General features: G+C 40.1%; 1 protein-coding gene across 1 annotated transcript in view; it reads right to left on the bottom strand.

Annotated features, from left to right (window-relative positions):
• AFF2 (ALF transcription elongation factor 2) overlaps nt 1–16,363 on the bottom strand; it is a 402,781-nt gene that overhangs the window by 171,805 nt on the left and 214,613 nt on the right. Inside the window, exon 5 of the mRNA XM_017882824.1 lies at nt 174–260. Within this exon, the coding sequence (XP_017738313.1) occupies nt 174–260 (87 nt within the window). The remainder of the gene's footprint in view (nt 1–173; nt 261–16,363) is intronic.

Genomic DNA, 16,363 nt, shown 5'->3' with positions numbered 1-16,363 from the left:
AGACTCACTTTCAATAAAATTATTTTATATTGCTATTCTGAGGGGCAAGAGAGAGACAGTCGAGATTTTATGGCACTAGAAGACCAAGGCCATTTTTGTCACTGAGAATCCAACTGGAAGTTTGGTATAATTAAAATAAGACAAAGAAAAATGCAGGAAGGAAGAGAACTGACCTGTCCTGGGATGGAAAATGTGTTCTGCTCAGAGTGTCCAGCAGTATGCATGGAAGTGAGAGGAGTAGGCCAGGAATGGGTCATCTCCTAATGAGGAAAAATAAAGCAACTTTATTTCAGAGCACATAAAAAATCAAGCCCTTTCTTGGCACTAAACAGGGTAGGTCCTTTATAAATACTAACTTAACTGACCTAATATTTAAGGTGAATTTAAAGTCATTTGGACTATCCAGCAGATGCTTGCACACTGCCAGTGACAGGGAGCTTGCTACTGCTTGAAGCAGCCTGCTCCATGTTGAGACAGCCTGATCAGGCTATTTTGCCTTTTTTTGTGAGTTAAAAACTTGTTCCCCAGGAAGTTCTACCTATATATTGTATTTTGGAGCTGCACAGAATGCATCTCCTCCTTCTTTTGAATGACAAACCTTCAGCTGTTGGAAGATAGTAATCCTATCCCCTGGCATTGTCTCTTCTCCAGGTTGAGACATTCTCAGCTTGTTAATTCATTTATTGGGAACCTTCAACTTTTCTTCTAACGCTCAATTTCTGTACTCTGTCACTATCTTTGGTGCTTCCAGGAGGAACTCCAGATTGCCTGGGGCTCTTCTAACTCATGGTATCCTGTTCCAGGTGTGATCTGTCAGCTCAAGGGAGGACAGTACTGTCACTGCCTTCTGATACTCATCTTCTCTTGATACAGCCCAACAGATAGTGACCCATGATGCACATACTGTGGGTTTTTCCATGCAAAGATGAAGCCGCTGAGGGGAATTCTTCCTCATTCATAGAGGTTACTATGTGATTGGTAGCTCAGTTCCACACAGCCATACACATAGACAGTGTATTTGTGAGTTCAAGTCTCAAAACAGGAAAAGCCCCTTAGGCTCCCACCCTCTGTTATCAGCAGGGGCACCCTCTCAGCTCTTTCAAATACTCAGTTTGAAAGAGGTGTTGTTCAAATCTTACTTGAGTCTTAGGGCATGTGGCCAACATGCTTTACGCTAAGAGCAAGGATAATTGAATCACATGCTCAAAATCCCAGCAACAGAAAGATGATAAGTTTTGTGAAGCAGGAGGGAGTCAGTATGTGTTGGAGTCGTCATTTTCTTATATAAACATTAAGCATTAAAAAACGTCATGACAGAAATAAAGTAGGGATTTGGGGAGGGATGGAGGGGATCGAAATTTATGAAAGTCTTTTTTAATGAGTAAGTTACATAATACCTGTTTTTTTTCCAGCTTTTATAAGTAACATAATTAGTCATTTCAAAGGTAATATTAATAAGAACTCTCAGGTAGCACTAAAACAAGGTTTTTTTCCTTCTATAATTACTCAGTTCAAAAAGTCTTTGATGTATGAAGAGCTGCAATGCAAGTAGATACTTCACAGATTCATTCACAGTGGCACTGCTGAAGCAGAATTTGTAAGTATTATTCTGACAAAGATTGAATTTTACATAGCACTATTTAAAAGGAGGAGGTAAGTACATTAAAATGCATACACAATTTAGAGGAGATGCTTAACCTACTCAAGAGATAGACTACTTTCAAGTGTTTTTGAGTTGTGCATTTGTATCCAGTTGATAAAATTCATGACAAATCCTACTCATGTATTCATCAAAACTGGCCGCAAAGTAAATATATGTGACAACAGTTTAAAGCTGAATTCTAATTACTCTGAGTTTTAAAAATACTCAATGATCTCTTTTACAATTTAGATGGTTTCTCCTGATTAAAGCTGGTCTCCAAAACAGTCAGATCATTTAAAATATATAGCTTGGGATGGGGGAGATGTTGGTATAAGGGTACAAAGTTTCAGTTTGAAGGAGCAAGTTCTGAAGATCAGTTGCATAACATGGTGACTACAGTTATTTATAGTAATAATGTACTGTATACTTGAAAATTGCTAAGCCAGAGTTTAAATTGCTCTCACCATAAAAAAGTATGTGAGGTGGACTGGGTATGGAGGCTCATGCCTGTAATTCCAACACTTTGGGAGGCTGAGGTGGGCAGATCACGAGGTCAAGAGATCAAGACCATCCTGGCCAACATGGTGAAACCTCGTGTCTACCAAAAATACAAAAATTAGTTGGGCATGGTGGCATGTGCCTATAGTCTCAGCTACTTGGGAGGCTGAGGCAGGAGAATTGCTTGAACCTGGGAGGCAGAGGTTGCTGTGTACCGAGATTGTGCCACTGCACTCCATCTTGGTGACAGAGCGAGACTCTGTCTCAAAAAAAAAAAAAAAGTATGTGAGGTGATGGATATGTAAATTAACTTGATGTAATCATTCCATGATGTATATACATATCAAAACATCATGTTTTACCCCACAAGTATATACAATTTTTGTCAATTAAAATAATTTTTTTTCAAAATAAATAAAATATAGTTCACATTTAGCCAGAGTCAATAAAACAGCAGTAAGTCTCTTCCAGGAAAAGGAGTGTTGTCTGTTTTCAGCAACTACTGGGTATGCCTAAATTGATTAGAGGCTTGGTTTTATCCCCTTTCACCACTGATTTTAGAGGTGTGTCTCTGGGTTTATTAAAAGGTGTTTCAGACACCGGGAAGAATCAAGTCACTTCTCAAAGGTGTACCATTTCCCCTAGGTTTTCTGTGTTTACTCGGAGGCAGAATCTGATTATCTTGAACTACCAGTGGAGTGCACCACCCTGTTAGCCAATCCACATGGAACTGCGCAAACTTCTGCATTTACAATTACAACTGATTTCAAACTGTATTTGAAAATGTGAAATTTCATGAAACAGCACACTGAGTCCGTGTTACCGCTGATGCATTTGATTACAGTAGGCAGGATGTAGTTGAAAGGAATATAATTTCCTGAAAGAATATCTTCTGCAAAGGACTCTGGAGCAAGCAAGCTCTTTCACTTCTCAAAATGAGTTAGACTTGTAAAGTGTGGCACGCTCACAGCAGATATTCCATTGTTTTCCTTTTCATTAACACTTGAAGGATATTAATCTATTTTATGTTCTTGCTATTCCTAAGATAAGACACCTATGCATTCTTACCCAACTTTACTAATCCTTCACCCAGTCATGAAGTAGGGATGAACCCCTGCTCCCAAAATGTTGCCACAGTTTTTATAACAAGACCCAATGATGAGTACCTGTATACAACACCAAGAATCACTTCTGTTTTAACAAAAATAAGTCACACACACACACACACACACACACACACACATCGAAGACTGGTCTGAACTTCCACAAAGAAGCACGGACTTATGTTTGGGATCCTTTGATACTTTTAGAGAGAGAGAGAGAGAGAGAGACAGAGAGAGAGAGAGAGAAAGCAAGCAGGGATTCATATTCCCAATGGGCAACTGAGGTAATAGGGGTTCCAAGAGGTGAGGTCACTTATACACAGCCTTACATTTAGTAGCAAGTGAAGGTTGATTACTGGTACAAGAGTGCACACTTTCCACTATAACAAATATGTGTCCCTTTGTAAGATTGACTAACATGGATAATGAAGAAAAGACTAAGGAATACTGTTTTATCTTTTAGTATTTAGCAAAGAATAGATTTCATAAGTGATAGAGCATTCTACATAACTTCTAATAATAGGAAGACACTATATTAATGTGATATGAAGACTCCAAAGTCAAACCCCACAAAATCACAAAAGGTTAAAATTTCCACCATATTATCCATACAATAGGTCATGGCTAGGAGTCAAAACAAATCCAAAACCACTTGTAGATATCCTTGCTTTGCCCAATTTAGACAAAAAAGCTGGGTATGCCACAGGCTGAAGGGCAAAAGACAGTCTGTGTTCCAGGCTTTGCTAATCTCAAATGGATCCTGTACTCATCTAACACACAGCTACCTGAATAGCTGTTGTCTCAAGTAACTAGTATGTTGTCACAAGCCTTACCTTATTCACCTTTGTATATCTCCTGCCTAGTGTGTAATAAGTAACTGGTTGGTCTTTTTGTACCAGAAACTAAACAGGCAGGGATTAGCCTCACACCCTTTTCACAGACAAGAAATCGAAGCACAAAGAGGTAAAGTGGCTTGTCCAAGGTCACACAGCAAATGGCAGATCTGTTTGGTGGATTCTTTGCATTTGTTCTACTAATTTTTTTTTCTTTTTTTTTTTTTTTTTGAGATGGAGTCTCACTTTGTTGCCCAGGTTGGAGTGCAGTGGCGCCATCTTGGCTCAATGCAACCTGCGCCTCCCGTGTTCCAGCGATTCTCCTGCCTCAGCCTCCCGAGTAGCTGGGACTACAGGTGCGTGCCACCCTGCTTGGCTAATTTTTGTATTTTTTAGTAGACACAGGGTTTCACCATGTTGGCCAGGCTAGTCTCAAACTCCTGACTTTGTGATCTGTCTGCCTCGGCCTCCCAAAGTGCTGGGATTACAGGTGTGTGTAGCCATTATGAGCCAGTCACTGGGACATGGAAAGGATAAAGTCAAGGACCTCTTTTTTAAGTCAAGGACCTCTTTTTGAAGTGTTCCCTGCCTGACATGTGAATCACCTTAAGAGGGGAATGAGCAAAGGTGCAGAGAACAAGGTGGTGGGGAAAGTCACTGTGCTAGGCATTTGGAAAAGGCTTCAATGATTGAAGTGAGAGGAGCAGTGTTTGTGAGCACACATGTGTGTTATGTGTGTGTGAGTGTGTGTGTATCCCTTTTATAGGCTATCATTATACCTGGCACATAGTAGCTGTTCAAATGGTGTGTTTAGGTTAAGCATAAATATTAAGATACTTACTGCAAAAGAGCTCAAACTGAAGAGATGATTAGGGTGATTGTTCAAATGACCACCTTAATGAATGCTAATGATGATGATAGTTCACATATTTCATTGTTGTTGTGATACTCAGAGAGAGCCCCAAAAGCAACTTGGGCTAAGTATTAAGATAGGGAGAACTTAATTCAAGCCTAGCTCTGTCAAAAGCTATGTGGGTGGCCCTGGTCAAGTTGCTTGTCCATTCTGGGCCTCAGCTTTCCTGCTTATAACATGTGGGCTTTGACTTGGATGGCCTCTAGTTCTCCCAGTTAGCAATACTGTTCATCTCTGATTCTACCTGTTCTGCCTACCTCACAGGCTTGACATAAGGGAAAGCAAATGAATAAGTGTGTAAGGGCTTTGGAAACCATATAGTGTTGTACAAATTCAAACTTCATTGCTACCAGCCCCACAGGTGTGGCTATGGCATTGTCAGTATGAGCCTGCATGCCTTGACTTAGCAACCAGGCAGCTTGGGATCTGCCCAAGACTCAAGATGGAGCTCGCATACACCTTTCTCCTTTCCCTCTACTAAAATACCAAGAACGTAATAAATGCAATTTTGGAAGTATTCACAAATTCTCATGATTAAGAATAAGCGTGAACAGCTGAGTGGCTCAAATAAAAATATGGTTGAATAGAAGAATACATCTGCAAAATCGGGTTCAAGTTCATCAATATTTTCACAGGAAATCAGAAGTAAAGGACAAACGAGTCATGGTAACTGAGTCATGGTAACTAATCTTGGTGTCTGACTTCCATTAGAAGGGCCCTCCCTTCCTTGCTTCCTTCCTTCTTCCCTCCTTCCTTCAGTTTTTCTTTTCTTTCCTTCTTTTATTTTTTAGTTTTGCTTTACAGATTGTGTACTCCCAAAAGGTATCCTACTGAGTAGCTTTACAAGCCATGACAGACTAAGGATGAAGAAACATCAGCATCTTTCCATCTCCAAAACTAAATTAAACCTGAAAACATTTGTGAGTGAGGTCTTCTTATGACGCTGCTGAATCTGTTTATTTATCTAAAGGTCCTTACGCATTTACGAAAACATATATGTGTGTGCGTGTGTGGAGGAGGTGTCAATGACTTCCCAGAAAGACCTAATTTGTTTGAATGAATGATTTAGACCCTTTGCATCCATGATTCTTGACAGTTCTGTGAGGAGCCAGAAATGAGGGAATGAAGCAGCTAAGCACCAGGTTGCAAGGGAATAAGGCACAAGGGCCCTTAGGATGCCTAGAAAGGGCTGCCCTGGGGCTAGGGTTCAGGAGAGCAGCAAACAAATCCTTCCTTGGCCCTCAATCTGCTATCAATTGCTAACCGGCCTGTTGGATGCTCTGCTCCTCCCTGATAGGACAGCAGAGCCAGGCAGGGGCATTAGCACCCTTATCTGCAGCAGCAGTGGGGCTGTTAATAGGAAATGGACAACAATAGCAGGAGTAGGGTTAAGATGGGTCCATGGAGGGAGCCACACAGCCATTTGTAAAAGGATTCAGGGAGCTGGATGTGATCTGCACAGGCTGCTGCTCCCAGTATGGTGCACCAGAATGTAGCCAGGCTGCTGTGCAGCCTCTACAGACACAGGAACTTGCCTGCTTCTCCTACTAGAGCCCCTCAGGCAGGCTTCAGAAGGACAGGGGCCCTTTGCTGAGGATCAGGGAGCTTGGCTATTCCAAATGAAATTCCCCCTGGAGGGAAGTAGGGCATGTGGGAAGAGTTAATGATCTTTTTCCTCTCAGGGTCCTCTCAGAGCGCTCTCCTGGATGTCCCATCTCAGTGGGGGCATGGGAATACTGTCTAAGGGACAGCTACCAGAAGGGTAAGAGCTTGGAAAGCTCATCTCATGTATACATACACATTAAAGAAACAGGGCAAGTTTAGTCCACAGAAAAGGGAGAGTGAGGAGTGTCTTCAAATCCATGAAAGTCTTTCATATGAAAGACATTTGAGACCTACTTTGTGAACCAAGAAGTTAGGACTGGCTGTATGGGTAAAGTTATCAGAGGACCAATTTTAGCTCAAACTAAGAAAATTTCCAATCACGTGAGCTTTCCGATCATGGAGCCTACTGCCTTAGAAGGCAGTGAGCAGTTCATCTCTGAAGAGGAAATGTCCTCTGCCTAGAGAAGTGAAAAGGGATTCCTAAAAGGTGGCGGAGTGGGTGTTGTGAACCAACTGTACTGCTTTACCTAACGAGATAATCATACACTTCACTTCTGTAAAGTCAAAGATATATATGAGAAGATGCAAAACTGAATCTGGAGCAGTTGTTTTACATGACATGTAAACACGGCTGACTAAACTGGCTAAGGAAATTTATCATTCTCCCAGGGATGGGGTGGGGGGAACACGCTGAGGGGGAGCCTATTGTCTCACAGTGAGACAGCTAACAGCCCAATTTGTCTGATTGTTTGCTGAGCTCTTAGAAAATCTAACAACAGTGGAACCCATAGAGTTTCCTGGGCTTGATCACTAACCATTCCTGCCAAGCTTCTCTAGTGGTCAAAACTCTGTTCCATTCAATTGAATGAATATTCTTCTGTTTGGAATGCTGTTAAGACAGTCTCCTGAGATTGCTCCTCTGATTTCCATGCAAGTGCTCATAGAGATGAAGTGTAAAATCAACTGTTACATTAAACATAACCTCTTGGCCATGGCATAACAATGGGTCAACGCAAAATGCAATTCTTTTAAAAGTTTCTAACACTAATTTATGATTTCAATGGCATGGTATAAAAACCCTAGTGATGTTTCTTCAAATAAATAATTGAATTCTTTATTCAAACTCTTTAGTGCTGGCATTTGTTTAAGGGAATCTATAAATATTCTCCTTCGGACCCAGGACTGTACATGCAAAAAGTTCAGCTCACATTGGCTGCCTTCATCCTGGCAGACCCAACCAAGAGTTTCATTGAAAAAGAGCCCTAATTATAATGTACAATTGGGAAGTATAGTGATCAGTATTCTGAATCTCCACTGTGTACTCAATCAGGAAATCAATCAAGCCATCTTCTTGCCATTGCCAGATGCAATCAATTCCATTTCACCCACTGAAACAGGAAACATATATGACCATGTGCAGGGACTATTCATGCAACTTTTTTTGGCCCCATTACTCCTCGGGCATTCTACATTCAGACACTGCAAAGAAAGGTCTCCAAAGGTAAATATGAGGGAACGGAGCACTATAGTGATATACCGGGCAGAATTCAACCAGACCTTTTTAGTTCAGCAAAAGGTTTCAGCAGCAGCAACCTGAGGCCACAGCTATCTAACTAACGGTATTTGACTCCCTAAACACGATTGCCTTGTAAATTTTAATCTTTATTAAGACCTTCGTCTTTGTCTAAATTAGGTTGAACCCGTCAGAATAGAAGACTGAACACCCCACTAGGAAATGTTATCAGATTGAACAACATTGAATTGTTTGCCTTGTTTGGTACAGGCAGAATTAACACAATTTCAAAGGTTAGAAATGTAAGAACTGGCCACTGAGAAACTGTTCTGCAAAAAGCAGTAGCAAAAAGGGAATCAAGCTAGAGGGCTTTTGTTAAGTGGTCCAGTTCAGGTATCTGAGGATTCTGGGGTTTCTTGAGGGCCAGTTCTTAACATTTCTAGCCCTTAAAATTGTTTCTTACATTCTTAAGCTAATTTTGACATCAGATCATTGTAACTCTTTTCAAAGGTGATTTTTAACTGCACTGTTGAATTTCCAGCTCTTCTGTTTCAAATTATTTTCCCATCAATTACATCCAATGACCATCACTTAAAATATACTGATTTGAGATAATTCACCAGGCTTTCATAACACTACAGCCATGTTTTTTTTTTTTTTTCTTTCAGAGTCACTTCACAAGACGGAATGACATGCTATATCCTCACAGCATGAGATATTTCTTAATGGTTACCTTCCAATTTGCTCCTTTAGCACAAACTCAGGCAAACCAACTTGATAAAACTCACACACTTTCATTGGCTTCTTCTCCAGCACCATTTCTAATAATCTGTATTTGATTTCATTCATTCAGAAAACATTTATTGAGCATCTACTCCTTGCAAGGTATCTAACAGCCAGGAAGCTAGACTAGGTCCCGGTACAGGGTCTGGTGTTACTCTCGGTAGGTAGAGTATTGATAACTGGAATGAGAGTAAGGTAATAACAATTACCAGTTACCATTCGAAGTAGAAATAAAATAAGCCCATCAAAGTTAATTTTTTTTTAGAGAATAATGCACAATTTGTTATATGTTTCAGAAATTGCTAAAGGGATTTGTTGATTTCACATTGTTGGAGAGATATGGTGTCGATGCAGCAACACAGCAGTCCTTTAGAAAACCAGCTTATGCTATAAGTGAAAGGTACTAGAGAATGACAACTCTAGGCAAAGGGGGACAGAAGGATACATTTCACACAATCCTCAGTCTAAGGCTTTTCAAAGAATTACACAAGGCATGTTAGTATTCCATTTCTAAGGGCTGCTGTAGCTTTTCAAACAATATAGCTTTCTTGTAGTTTACACTTATCACGTTAAGAAAAATGGTAATGAGGAGTTCATGACAACTGCTTTTAGAAGGGACAAAGGCTCAATTGCTGGGGAATAAAGAAGTAATATCTATTTTCATGGAAAGAAGCCTCCAGTGAAGAACTTGGCTATAGCTTTGGTCTCTCATTATTCCTGAGCTCAGTAAAAATAAGGTACCAGGTCGCTAATATAGCTGAAACTCCATCCAATATGATTTGCATGGAATTGTCTTTCCTCTGAAACAGCTATTTCAATCTTAGAATCACAGTGCCAGGGGGATGAAAGAGAACTGGTTTGTCCCATTCACATGAAATTAACTAACAAATCTATCACAAGATGACAGTCTAACTACTGAACACCAGGCCCTCTCTCCCACCCCCCACCCACAGACACCCCTCAATAAAATAAAATAAACCAACAGAGGTATCAAATTCCTTGCAGTAGCCTGAATTTAACAACATCAAAACCACTACCAAGTCACAGTGAAATTGATTCAGAAAGCCCCCTCCAAGTATTCCAAACCCCTAATAGGTTGAGTATTTCTGAATGCCTGGACAGTAACTCCTCTCCCCAGATTCGTTTTTCTCTACAATTCCTCCAAATAACGGAAAATAAATAGCATCTGTATTCCATATTAACAGTGGCAAAAACACAGCACAAGTGAGAGGTATTTTTTTTTTCTAAAAGGATATTTGACTGATGAAAAGCAGAACTTTCTAAACTCTGTATGAACACTGGGGCCAGCGGTATGTACAAAAATGTGGCCCCAAAGGCATGCTATAAAGCTTCAATCCTGTGTTAAACCAATGAAAGCAGGTCCCTCTCTGCCTTAGTATAAACAGCAACTTGCCAGTGTAAGCTACAAGTAGCTAGTGATTCATACCTGATATTTTATACTAAGCATTTGTTAAAAATCAATCCAATCTGATTATCGGATTTTACCACCAAGTCTTTTTCTTTAATTAAAAGGTAACAATCTTATAAAACCAACTTGATAAAACTCACACACTTTCATTGGCTTCTTCTCCAGCACCATTTCTAATAATCTGTATTTAATCTCATTCATTCAGAAAACATTTATTGAGCGTCTACTCCTTGCAAGGTATCTAACAGCCAGGAAGCTAGACTAGGTCCCGGTATAGGGTCTGGTGTTACTCTCGGTAGGTAGAGTATTGATAACTGGAATGAGAGTAAGGTAATAACAATTACCAGTTACCATTCGAAGTATAAAAGTTTATAAAAGTTTATTTTATTAATAGTTTCCCACTGACATTTTTTAGGGATTCACATTTGTACTTCAAAACATTTACTCACCATAAGGAAGGGGTGCATTCCAACTACCCCCACCCTCCGCCCCTTGCAAGCTTCCCTAATAACCGTCTGAGAATCCACTGCCCATGGATGTCTCTAAATCCTCTTTAAACCTCTATCGTTTTTGGCCTAAAACATCTTTTGGGGTAACCAGATCAATACTTTTACTCCTGGCTATAAATTTATCAAAGCACCAAATAGAAGATTCAAAGGGAACAATGTCAAACCCTTATACCCAGGAAGGTTTCAGTGCAAATGAAACATTGGTCTTGAAGTAAATAAATATCTCAAGGAGAACTCTACCCCACCTGCAACACACACATAAACCTGGATGTCTCAGGCCTGGGATTCCAACTGTTACTTGTAATCAATTTGTAACTCTTGTCCAAAAGCCAGTTTGCCAACCAGTGCCGCAGCACGTTGCCCTCCTACTCCCACCCCCACCACTGCCTCCTGCTCATCTAGTCTCTCCTTCATTCGTATTAAAGAAGGAAAGAAATGTGTAAAATGATTTAAAAAAACCCCAAAACCCTGGTCAGAGATTTGCAAGCCACCCACAGAGACTGCTATACAGCTGACAAAAACCAACCTGGCAGGGTCTCTGGGCTAATTAAACAAATTTGACAATTTGAAAAGCTGCAACGTGCCTTATGAACTATGGAGTGGTCAAAAATGAAAAAGAAACAAACACTTTATTAAAGACATGAAAGGAGCTTACTTATTTAATATTCAAGAAAATCACAGGGGCAATCGAAGCTCCTTGGCCAAATCAGATAGAGAGTCTGTGAAGGGTTGAAATATGAAATTCAAAGTTACACTTTGAAAATATTTGGAATTTATGAATAACAAGAAGAGTCATAATAACAATCCAATAGGAGCTTGTATGTATTTGGGGGTTAGAATTCACTGTTTCATTTATGTTACCAAATTTAATCCACTCAATAATATAGAGAAGTAGTTTTTCTTGTTCTCATTTCATAGGTCAGATAACTGAGTTTTCGAGACAATGTCATGCAGCTCAAGAACCTCTGCCCAGGTGTCTGGCTTTGAGCTCTAGGCTTTGGGCACCACCATGCTCCATAGGACAGGTTTTCTAAAAGGGAACACTCCAATCGTGTAGCAGGAACAAGGCTCCCTCACCTTTCTGGATGTCCATTATAATTTGGTGGTTATAAGAAGTACAATATCATCATTTTGTGTGTGTGTGTGTGTGTGTGTGTGTGTGTGTGTGTGTGTGTAAGTGGGTATGTGTGTGGTTTTAGAGATGAGGTCTCACTCTGTCACCTCAGAGTGAGTGGTGTGCAATGGTGTGATCATGGCTCACTGCAGCCTCCAACTCGTGGGCTCAAGCAATCCTCCTACCTCAGCCTCCCCATGTAGCTGAGATTACAGGTGTGCAGCAACACACCTAGCTAATTAATTTATTTTTATAGACATATGAGTCTCATTTTGTTGCCCCAGGCTGGTCTTGAATTCCTGTTCTCAAGCAATCCTCTCACCTCAGCCTCCCAAAGTGCTGGGATTACATGCATGAACCACAGAACCCAACTTATAATTGTTTTCAAACCACTGCCCTTAGTCATGCCACATACAAACCAATGGCAAGTGTGACGGTCACAAAACCCAAATGGCAAGTCAGTAAAAATAAGCCGATCTCTAAGGAGAGGCACAAATTTATTAAATTTCCCTTGTCACCATGATGCATTCTAATTAATAGCTTTTTATTCTCCAGCTTTATGGAGGTATAACTGACAAAAGAAATTATTAATATATATTTATGGTATACAACATGAGGTTTTGATGTATACATACATTGTAACATGATTGCCACAATGAAGCTAATTAATATATCCACCAACTCACATAGCTACATTTATTTGTTGCTTAAATGTTACGAGAACATTTAAGATCTACTCTTTCAGTAAATTTTGAGTATATAATACAGTATATCTTCAGAACTTATTTACCCTACATAACTGAAAGTTTGTACAATGAATGGCTTTTCTCACGACTCAGTCCATTTTAATGTCAATAATCCAGATCTCAAGCCCCTGCACTACAGCAAGGTGTAGGTAAGCAACTTCCCTTTATGAGGAACTGGGACAATTAAAGTCACTGGAGTTGTCCAAGTGCTGCCGTGGTACTTTCTTTAATGATGCACCTTAGGTGGATGTCTAAAGAGATGGAAACGTTGAAGAGTGCAGGAAAAAGAGAGTGAGAGAGGAAGAGAGAAGAGAGAGGAAGCAAATATGAATCAAGTCCTGGGTTTTTATAGCACCATTTCTCTCCTAAAAGGGCCATTCAAGGGCCTGAGGTACCCTTTTATTTCCAGAGCCTAGGGATGAAAGCATTATTAATCTTATCAAACACAGGGAAAGACACTTTGCCTGAGGCCTGAATTAGGAGTACATGGGTCCCTGCATTGCCCAACAAACCAGGTGTATGCCTGAGACTTCTCTCGTCTTCTCTCTTTTGTGGGAATACTTGCTTTATCTCTTTCTATCTACTCAGCCTTATTTTTTGTTCTGTCTTATATAGTAGGGGCACTGCTCAGAACTAGAGTTGAATTTGATTAATGTATTATATATAACACTCAGGAGGAAATAAATTAGTCAGATATACTCTAAACACAGTCTAGAATACACAGTCCAGAAGGTAAAACAATATTTGGTTTTATTTGATAGTAAAACTCAGAATAAAAACCTAGAGCAAATCTGAAGAGATATCTGGGGCAGTTCTGTTCACTGTATCTTTCTACAGTGATGGAAATGTTGAGTTTTGTGTTGTCTAATATGGCAAACACTGGCCACATGTCGCTAATGAAAACTTGAAATGGATGAGGAACTGAACTTTTATTTTATTAAAATTTAATTAATTTAAATTCAAATAGCCAGCCACATGTGGTTGGTGTTTCTGTACTGGAGAGTGGAAAAAATTCAACACTTTACAGATGGAGAACCTGAAGCACACAATGGTTAAGAGACTAGCCAAGGGTCACAGAATAAGGTAGTGGCAGGGTCAGAATTAGCTTTGAGGTCCTTTGATGTCCAGTCCAATGTCACTGGCACATTGTTTTCAGCTTAATCCCAGTTCTTTCAAAGGCCAATGCTGCATGGTCTCCACTCTGTAACATAGGACAGAAGCAGACGAGGCTCTAACAATATCGGGGTGGATTCTCCAGGTGTCAGAACTGCCATTCACTTTTGCATCAAAAGCACTAGGGGTGTGAGGATGTGCTGGGGGCTCCAGGATTAAAGAGCAGGGAGGAGGCTGCAAAGTTGGAGTATGGACTAGTTTTTCAGGTGTCCTCTAAACCCAACAGGTCCTGAGAAGTACTAAGGGAGTTGAATAGAAAATAATCAGAGGCCCAGACAGCCAGGATGCTGTTTTTACACCTTAGTTTTAGATTGGCCTTAGTTATTTATTTTATGATTCTGCAATTTCCAGTTAACATGTTGCCAGGAAAAGAGCAGGATGAGTCTGTTCGTGTTAGTGTGTCATTCCAATAATGAAGGGGCTTTGGGGAAAGGAGTGTTTAATGGAAGCAACATACAGGTTATCAACATACAGGTTATCAGCCACACACACACACACACACACACACACCCTGGAGGAATCACTCTAGAGAAGAAAACACATCTTGTGGAAGCTCTTTTCTTGTGATCACAGTGATAATAAGCACAGTGAATGGCGTCAAAACATTATTTGACAGATTTGAAAATCTCTCCCATTGTAGTAGCATGTGGGGCCCTGCCTTTATTCAGTACCTTGTTTAAATTGATAATGCCAGCATTATTGTATTTTGAGGAACAATATTAAAAATGGACTATATATATTAAATAGTAATTGTCAATTGAGGATGTGATGACTATCTGGCTGCGACATCTGTTACCCCACTGAACGTCAGGATTGATTCAACTGACTGGCTGGCTAGATGGGTGTCATTTCTCCCTCTTACCACTGCTTCTCTATAGAGAAGAACCCTTCTTAGGTCAAAGGTATAGGAGCTGCTGGGCTTCCCTGCTACAACCTCCAAGGAAGCTTTCAAGGTCCATTTGTAGGAGAACATAGGGTAGTCAAGTTTCCAAGAATCCAGACACATCTAAATGATTGGAGTTGCATTTGGCAGTTTGCCCTTCTTAAAAGAAATTGGCAATGGAAAAGCACACAATGGTGATAATATATCATTTGGAGAAATAAGAAATGGAGTCATTAAAATGCCTAATATTTGTATAATTATTCTACTCAGTAAGCACTATTATCTGCTTATTAACTTGTAATATACTTTTCATGGAAAATCAAATCATTATTGTACCTCGGGTGGAAATAACACTATGAGGTCATTTTCTCTAACCACTCCTCTACAAATTTAAGTCATTTAATAAACACACTGCATTTAATCTATGCACTTTTTATGCACCTACACTTGTCACCTTTGTGTGCATGTATGTGGGGGTGCCTTCTGTAATTGGCCAAACAGACAGAGTAAGGATTTCCACACAGACTATGCCCTAATGGACCTCACATTCTGCCGTAAGAGGCAACTCCCCAACATACACACATACAAAGGCAAGTGTAGGTATATAAAAATTGCTATGGGGACTTAGAAGACAGATAGAGAAATTAATTCATTAATATCTATGATCTCTGTGGTGGATCTTACATGGTGTAAATAGGAAGTCCCCAGACAGGAATGGATGAGATCGCAGGCAGAGGGAGGAGGCAACACACAGAGGCAGAGGAGGACATGGCACATTTGATAAAGGGGGAGAAGTCTGCAATGGATGTGGAAAAGGGCACACCGTTGGAATAACTGGCAATTCGTGAGGTAGGCATGGGTGGTGACATAAAGGAAGGACTCTGACTGCCAAGATCTGGGTTTGGAAGTTTATCCTCTAGGTACTGGGGGAGCACAGTGCCTCTATTTGAACACTTTCCGTGACAAAGACCTCACCTCCTTCTATCCTTGGACAGACCTACCAATTAGAACAGGGGAGAAAGGAAAGATCTAATTGAGTGCTCCAAGCACTATTCTAGAGGTTTCATATGCATCGTGTAATGTAATTGTCCCTATAATTCTGAGAATTAGGGCATATTATCACACTTTTGTAAATGAGGTACAAAATGTTAATTTACCCAAAACATTCAGCAAGTGAGAAGAGCCGAGCTCTACTGTCTTAACCATGATGCCCCAAACCCCAGAACATTCTTGTTTTTATTGCCCTAATACTTATCCCTCTATAAGTGCCCCTCAAAAGTTGGATTCTACCATTTGAGGCCTTCTATCTCAAACGCAGCCTCTGAGCCTCTTTCTTCCACAGGGTAGTCTCTCAGGTAGCCACAGCTTGCTCCCTCTTCTAGTTCAATTTTCTACTGTTTATCTCTTTAGACATTCTAGTTTGGAGACTACCCACTATCCTGGATACTCTTTGCTAAGTGCATTTTAGTTCAGCAACATACCTCTTAAATTGTTTTTTCATTTTTATTTAAGTTCAGGGAGTATACATGCATGTTTGTTACATGAGTAAATTGCTTCTTAAATATTTTATGAAAGTAATATAAATTATAGAAATTGAGAAAATATAAAAAAGAAGAAAT

This window comes from Rhinopithecus bieti, unplaced genomic scaffold, assembly GCF_001698545.2.
Source record: "Rhinopithecus bieti isolate Rb0 unplaced genomic scaffold, ASM169854v2 scaffold_13744, whole genome shotgun sequence".
Lineage (NCBI taxonomy): Eukaryota > Metazoa > Chordata > Mammalia > Primates > Cercopithecidae > Rhinopithecus > Rhinopithecus bieti.
This window is presented reverse-complemented; position numbering and strand designations above follow the sequence as displayed.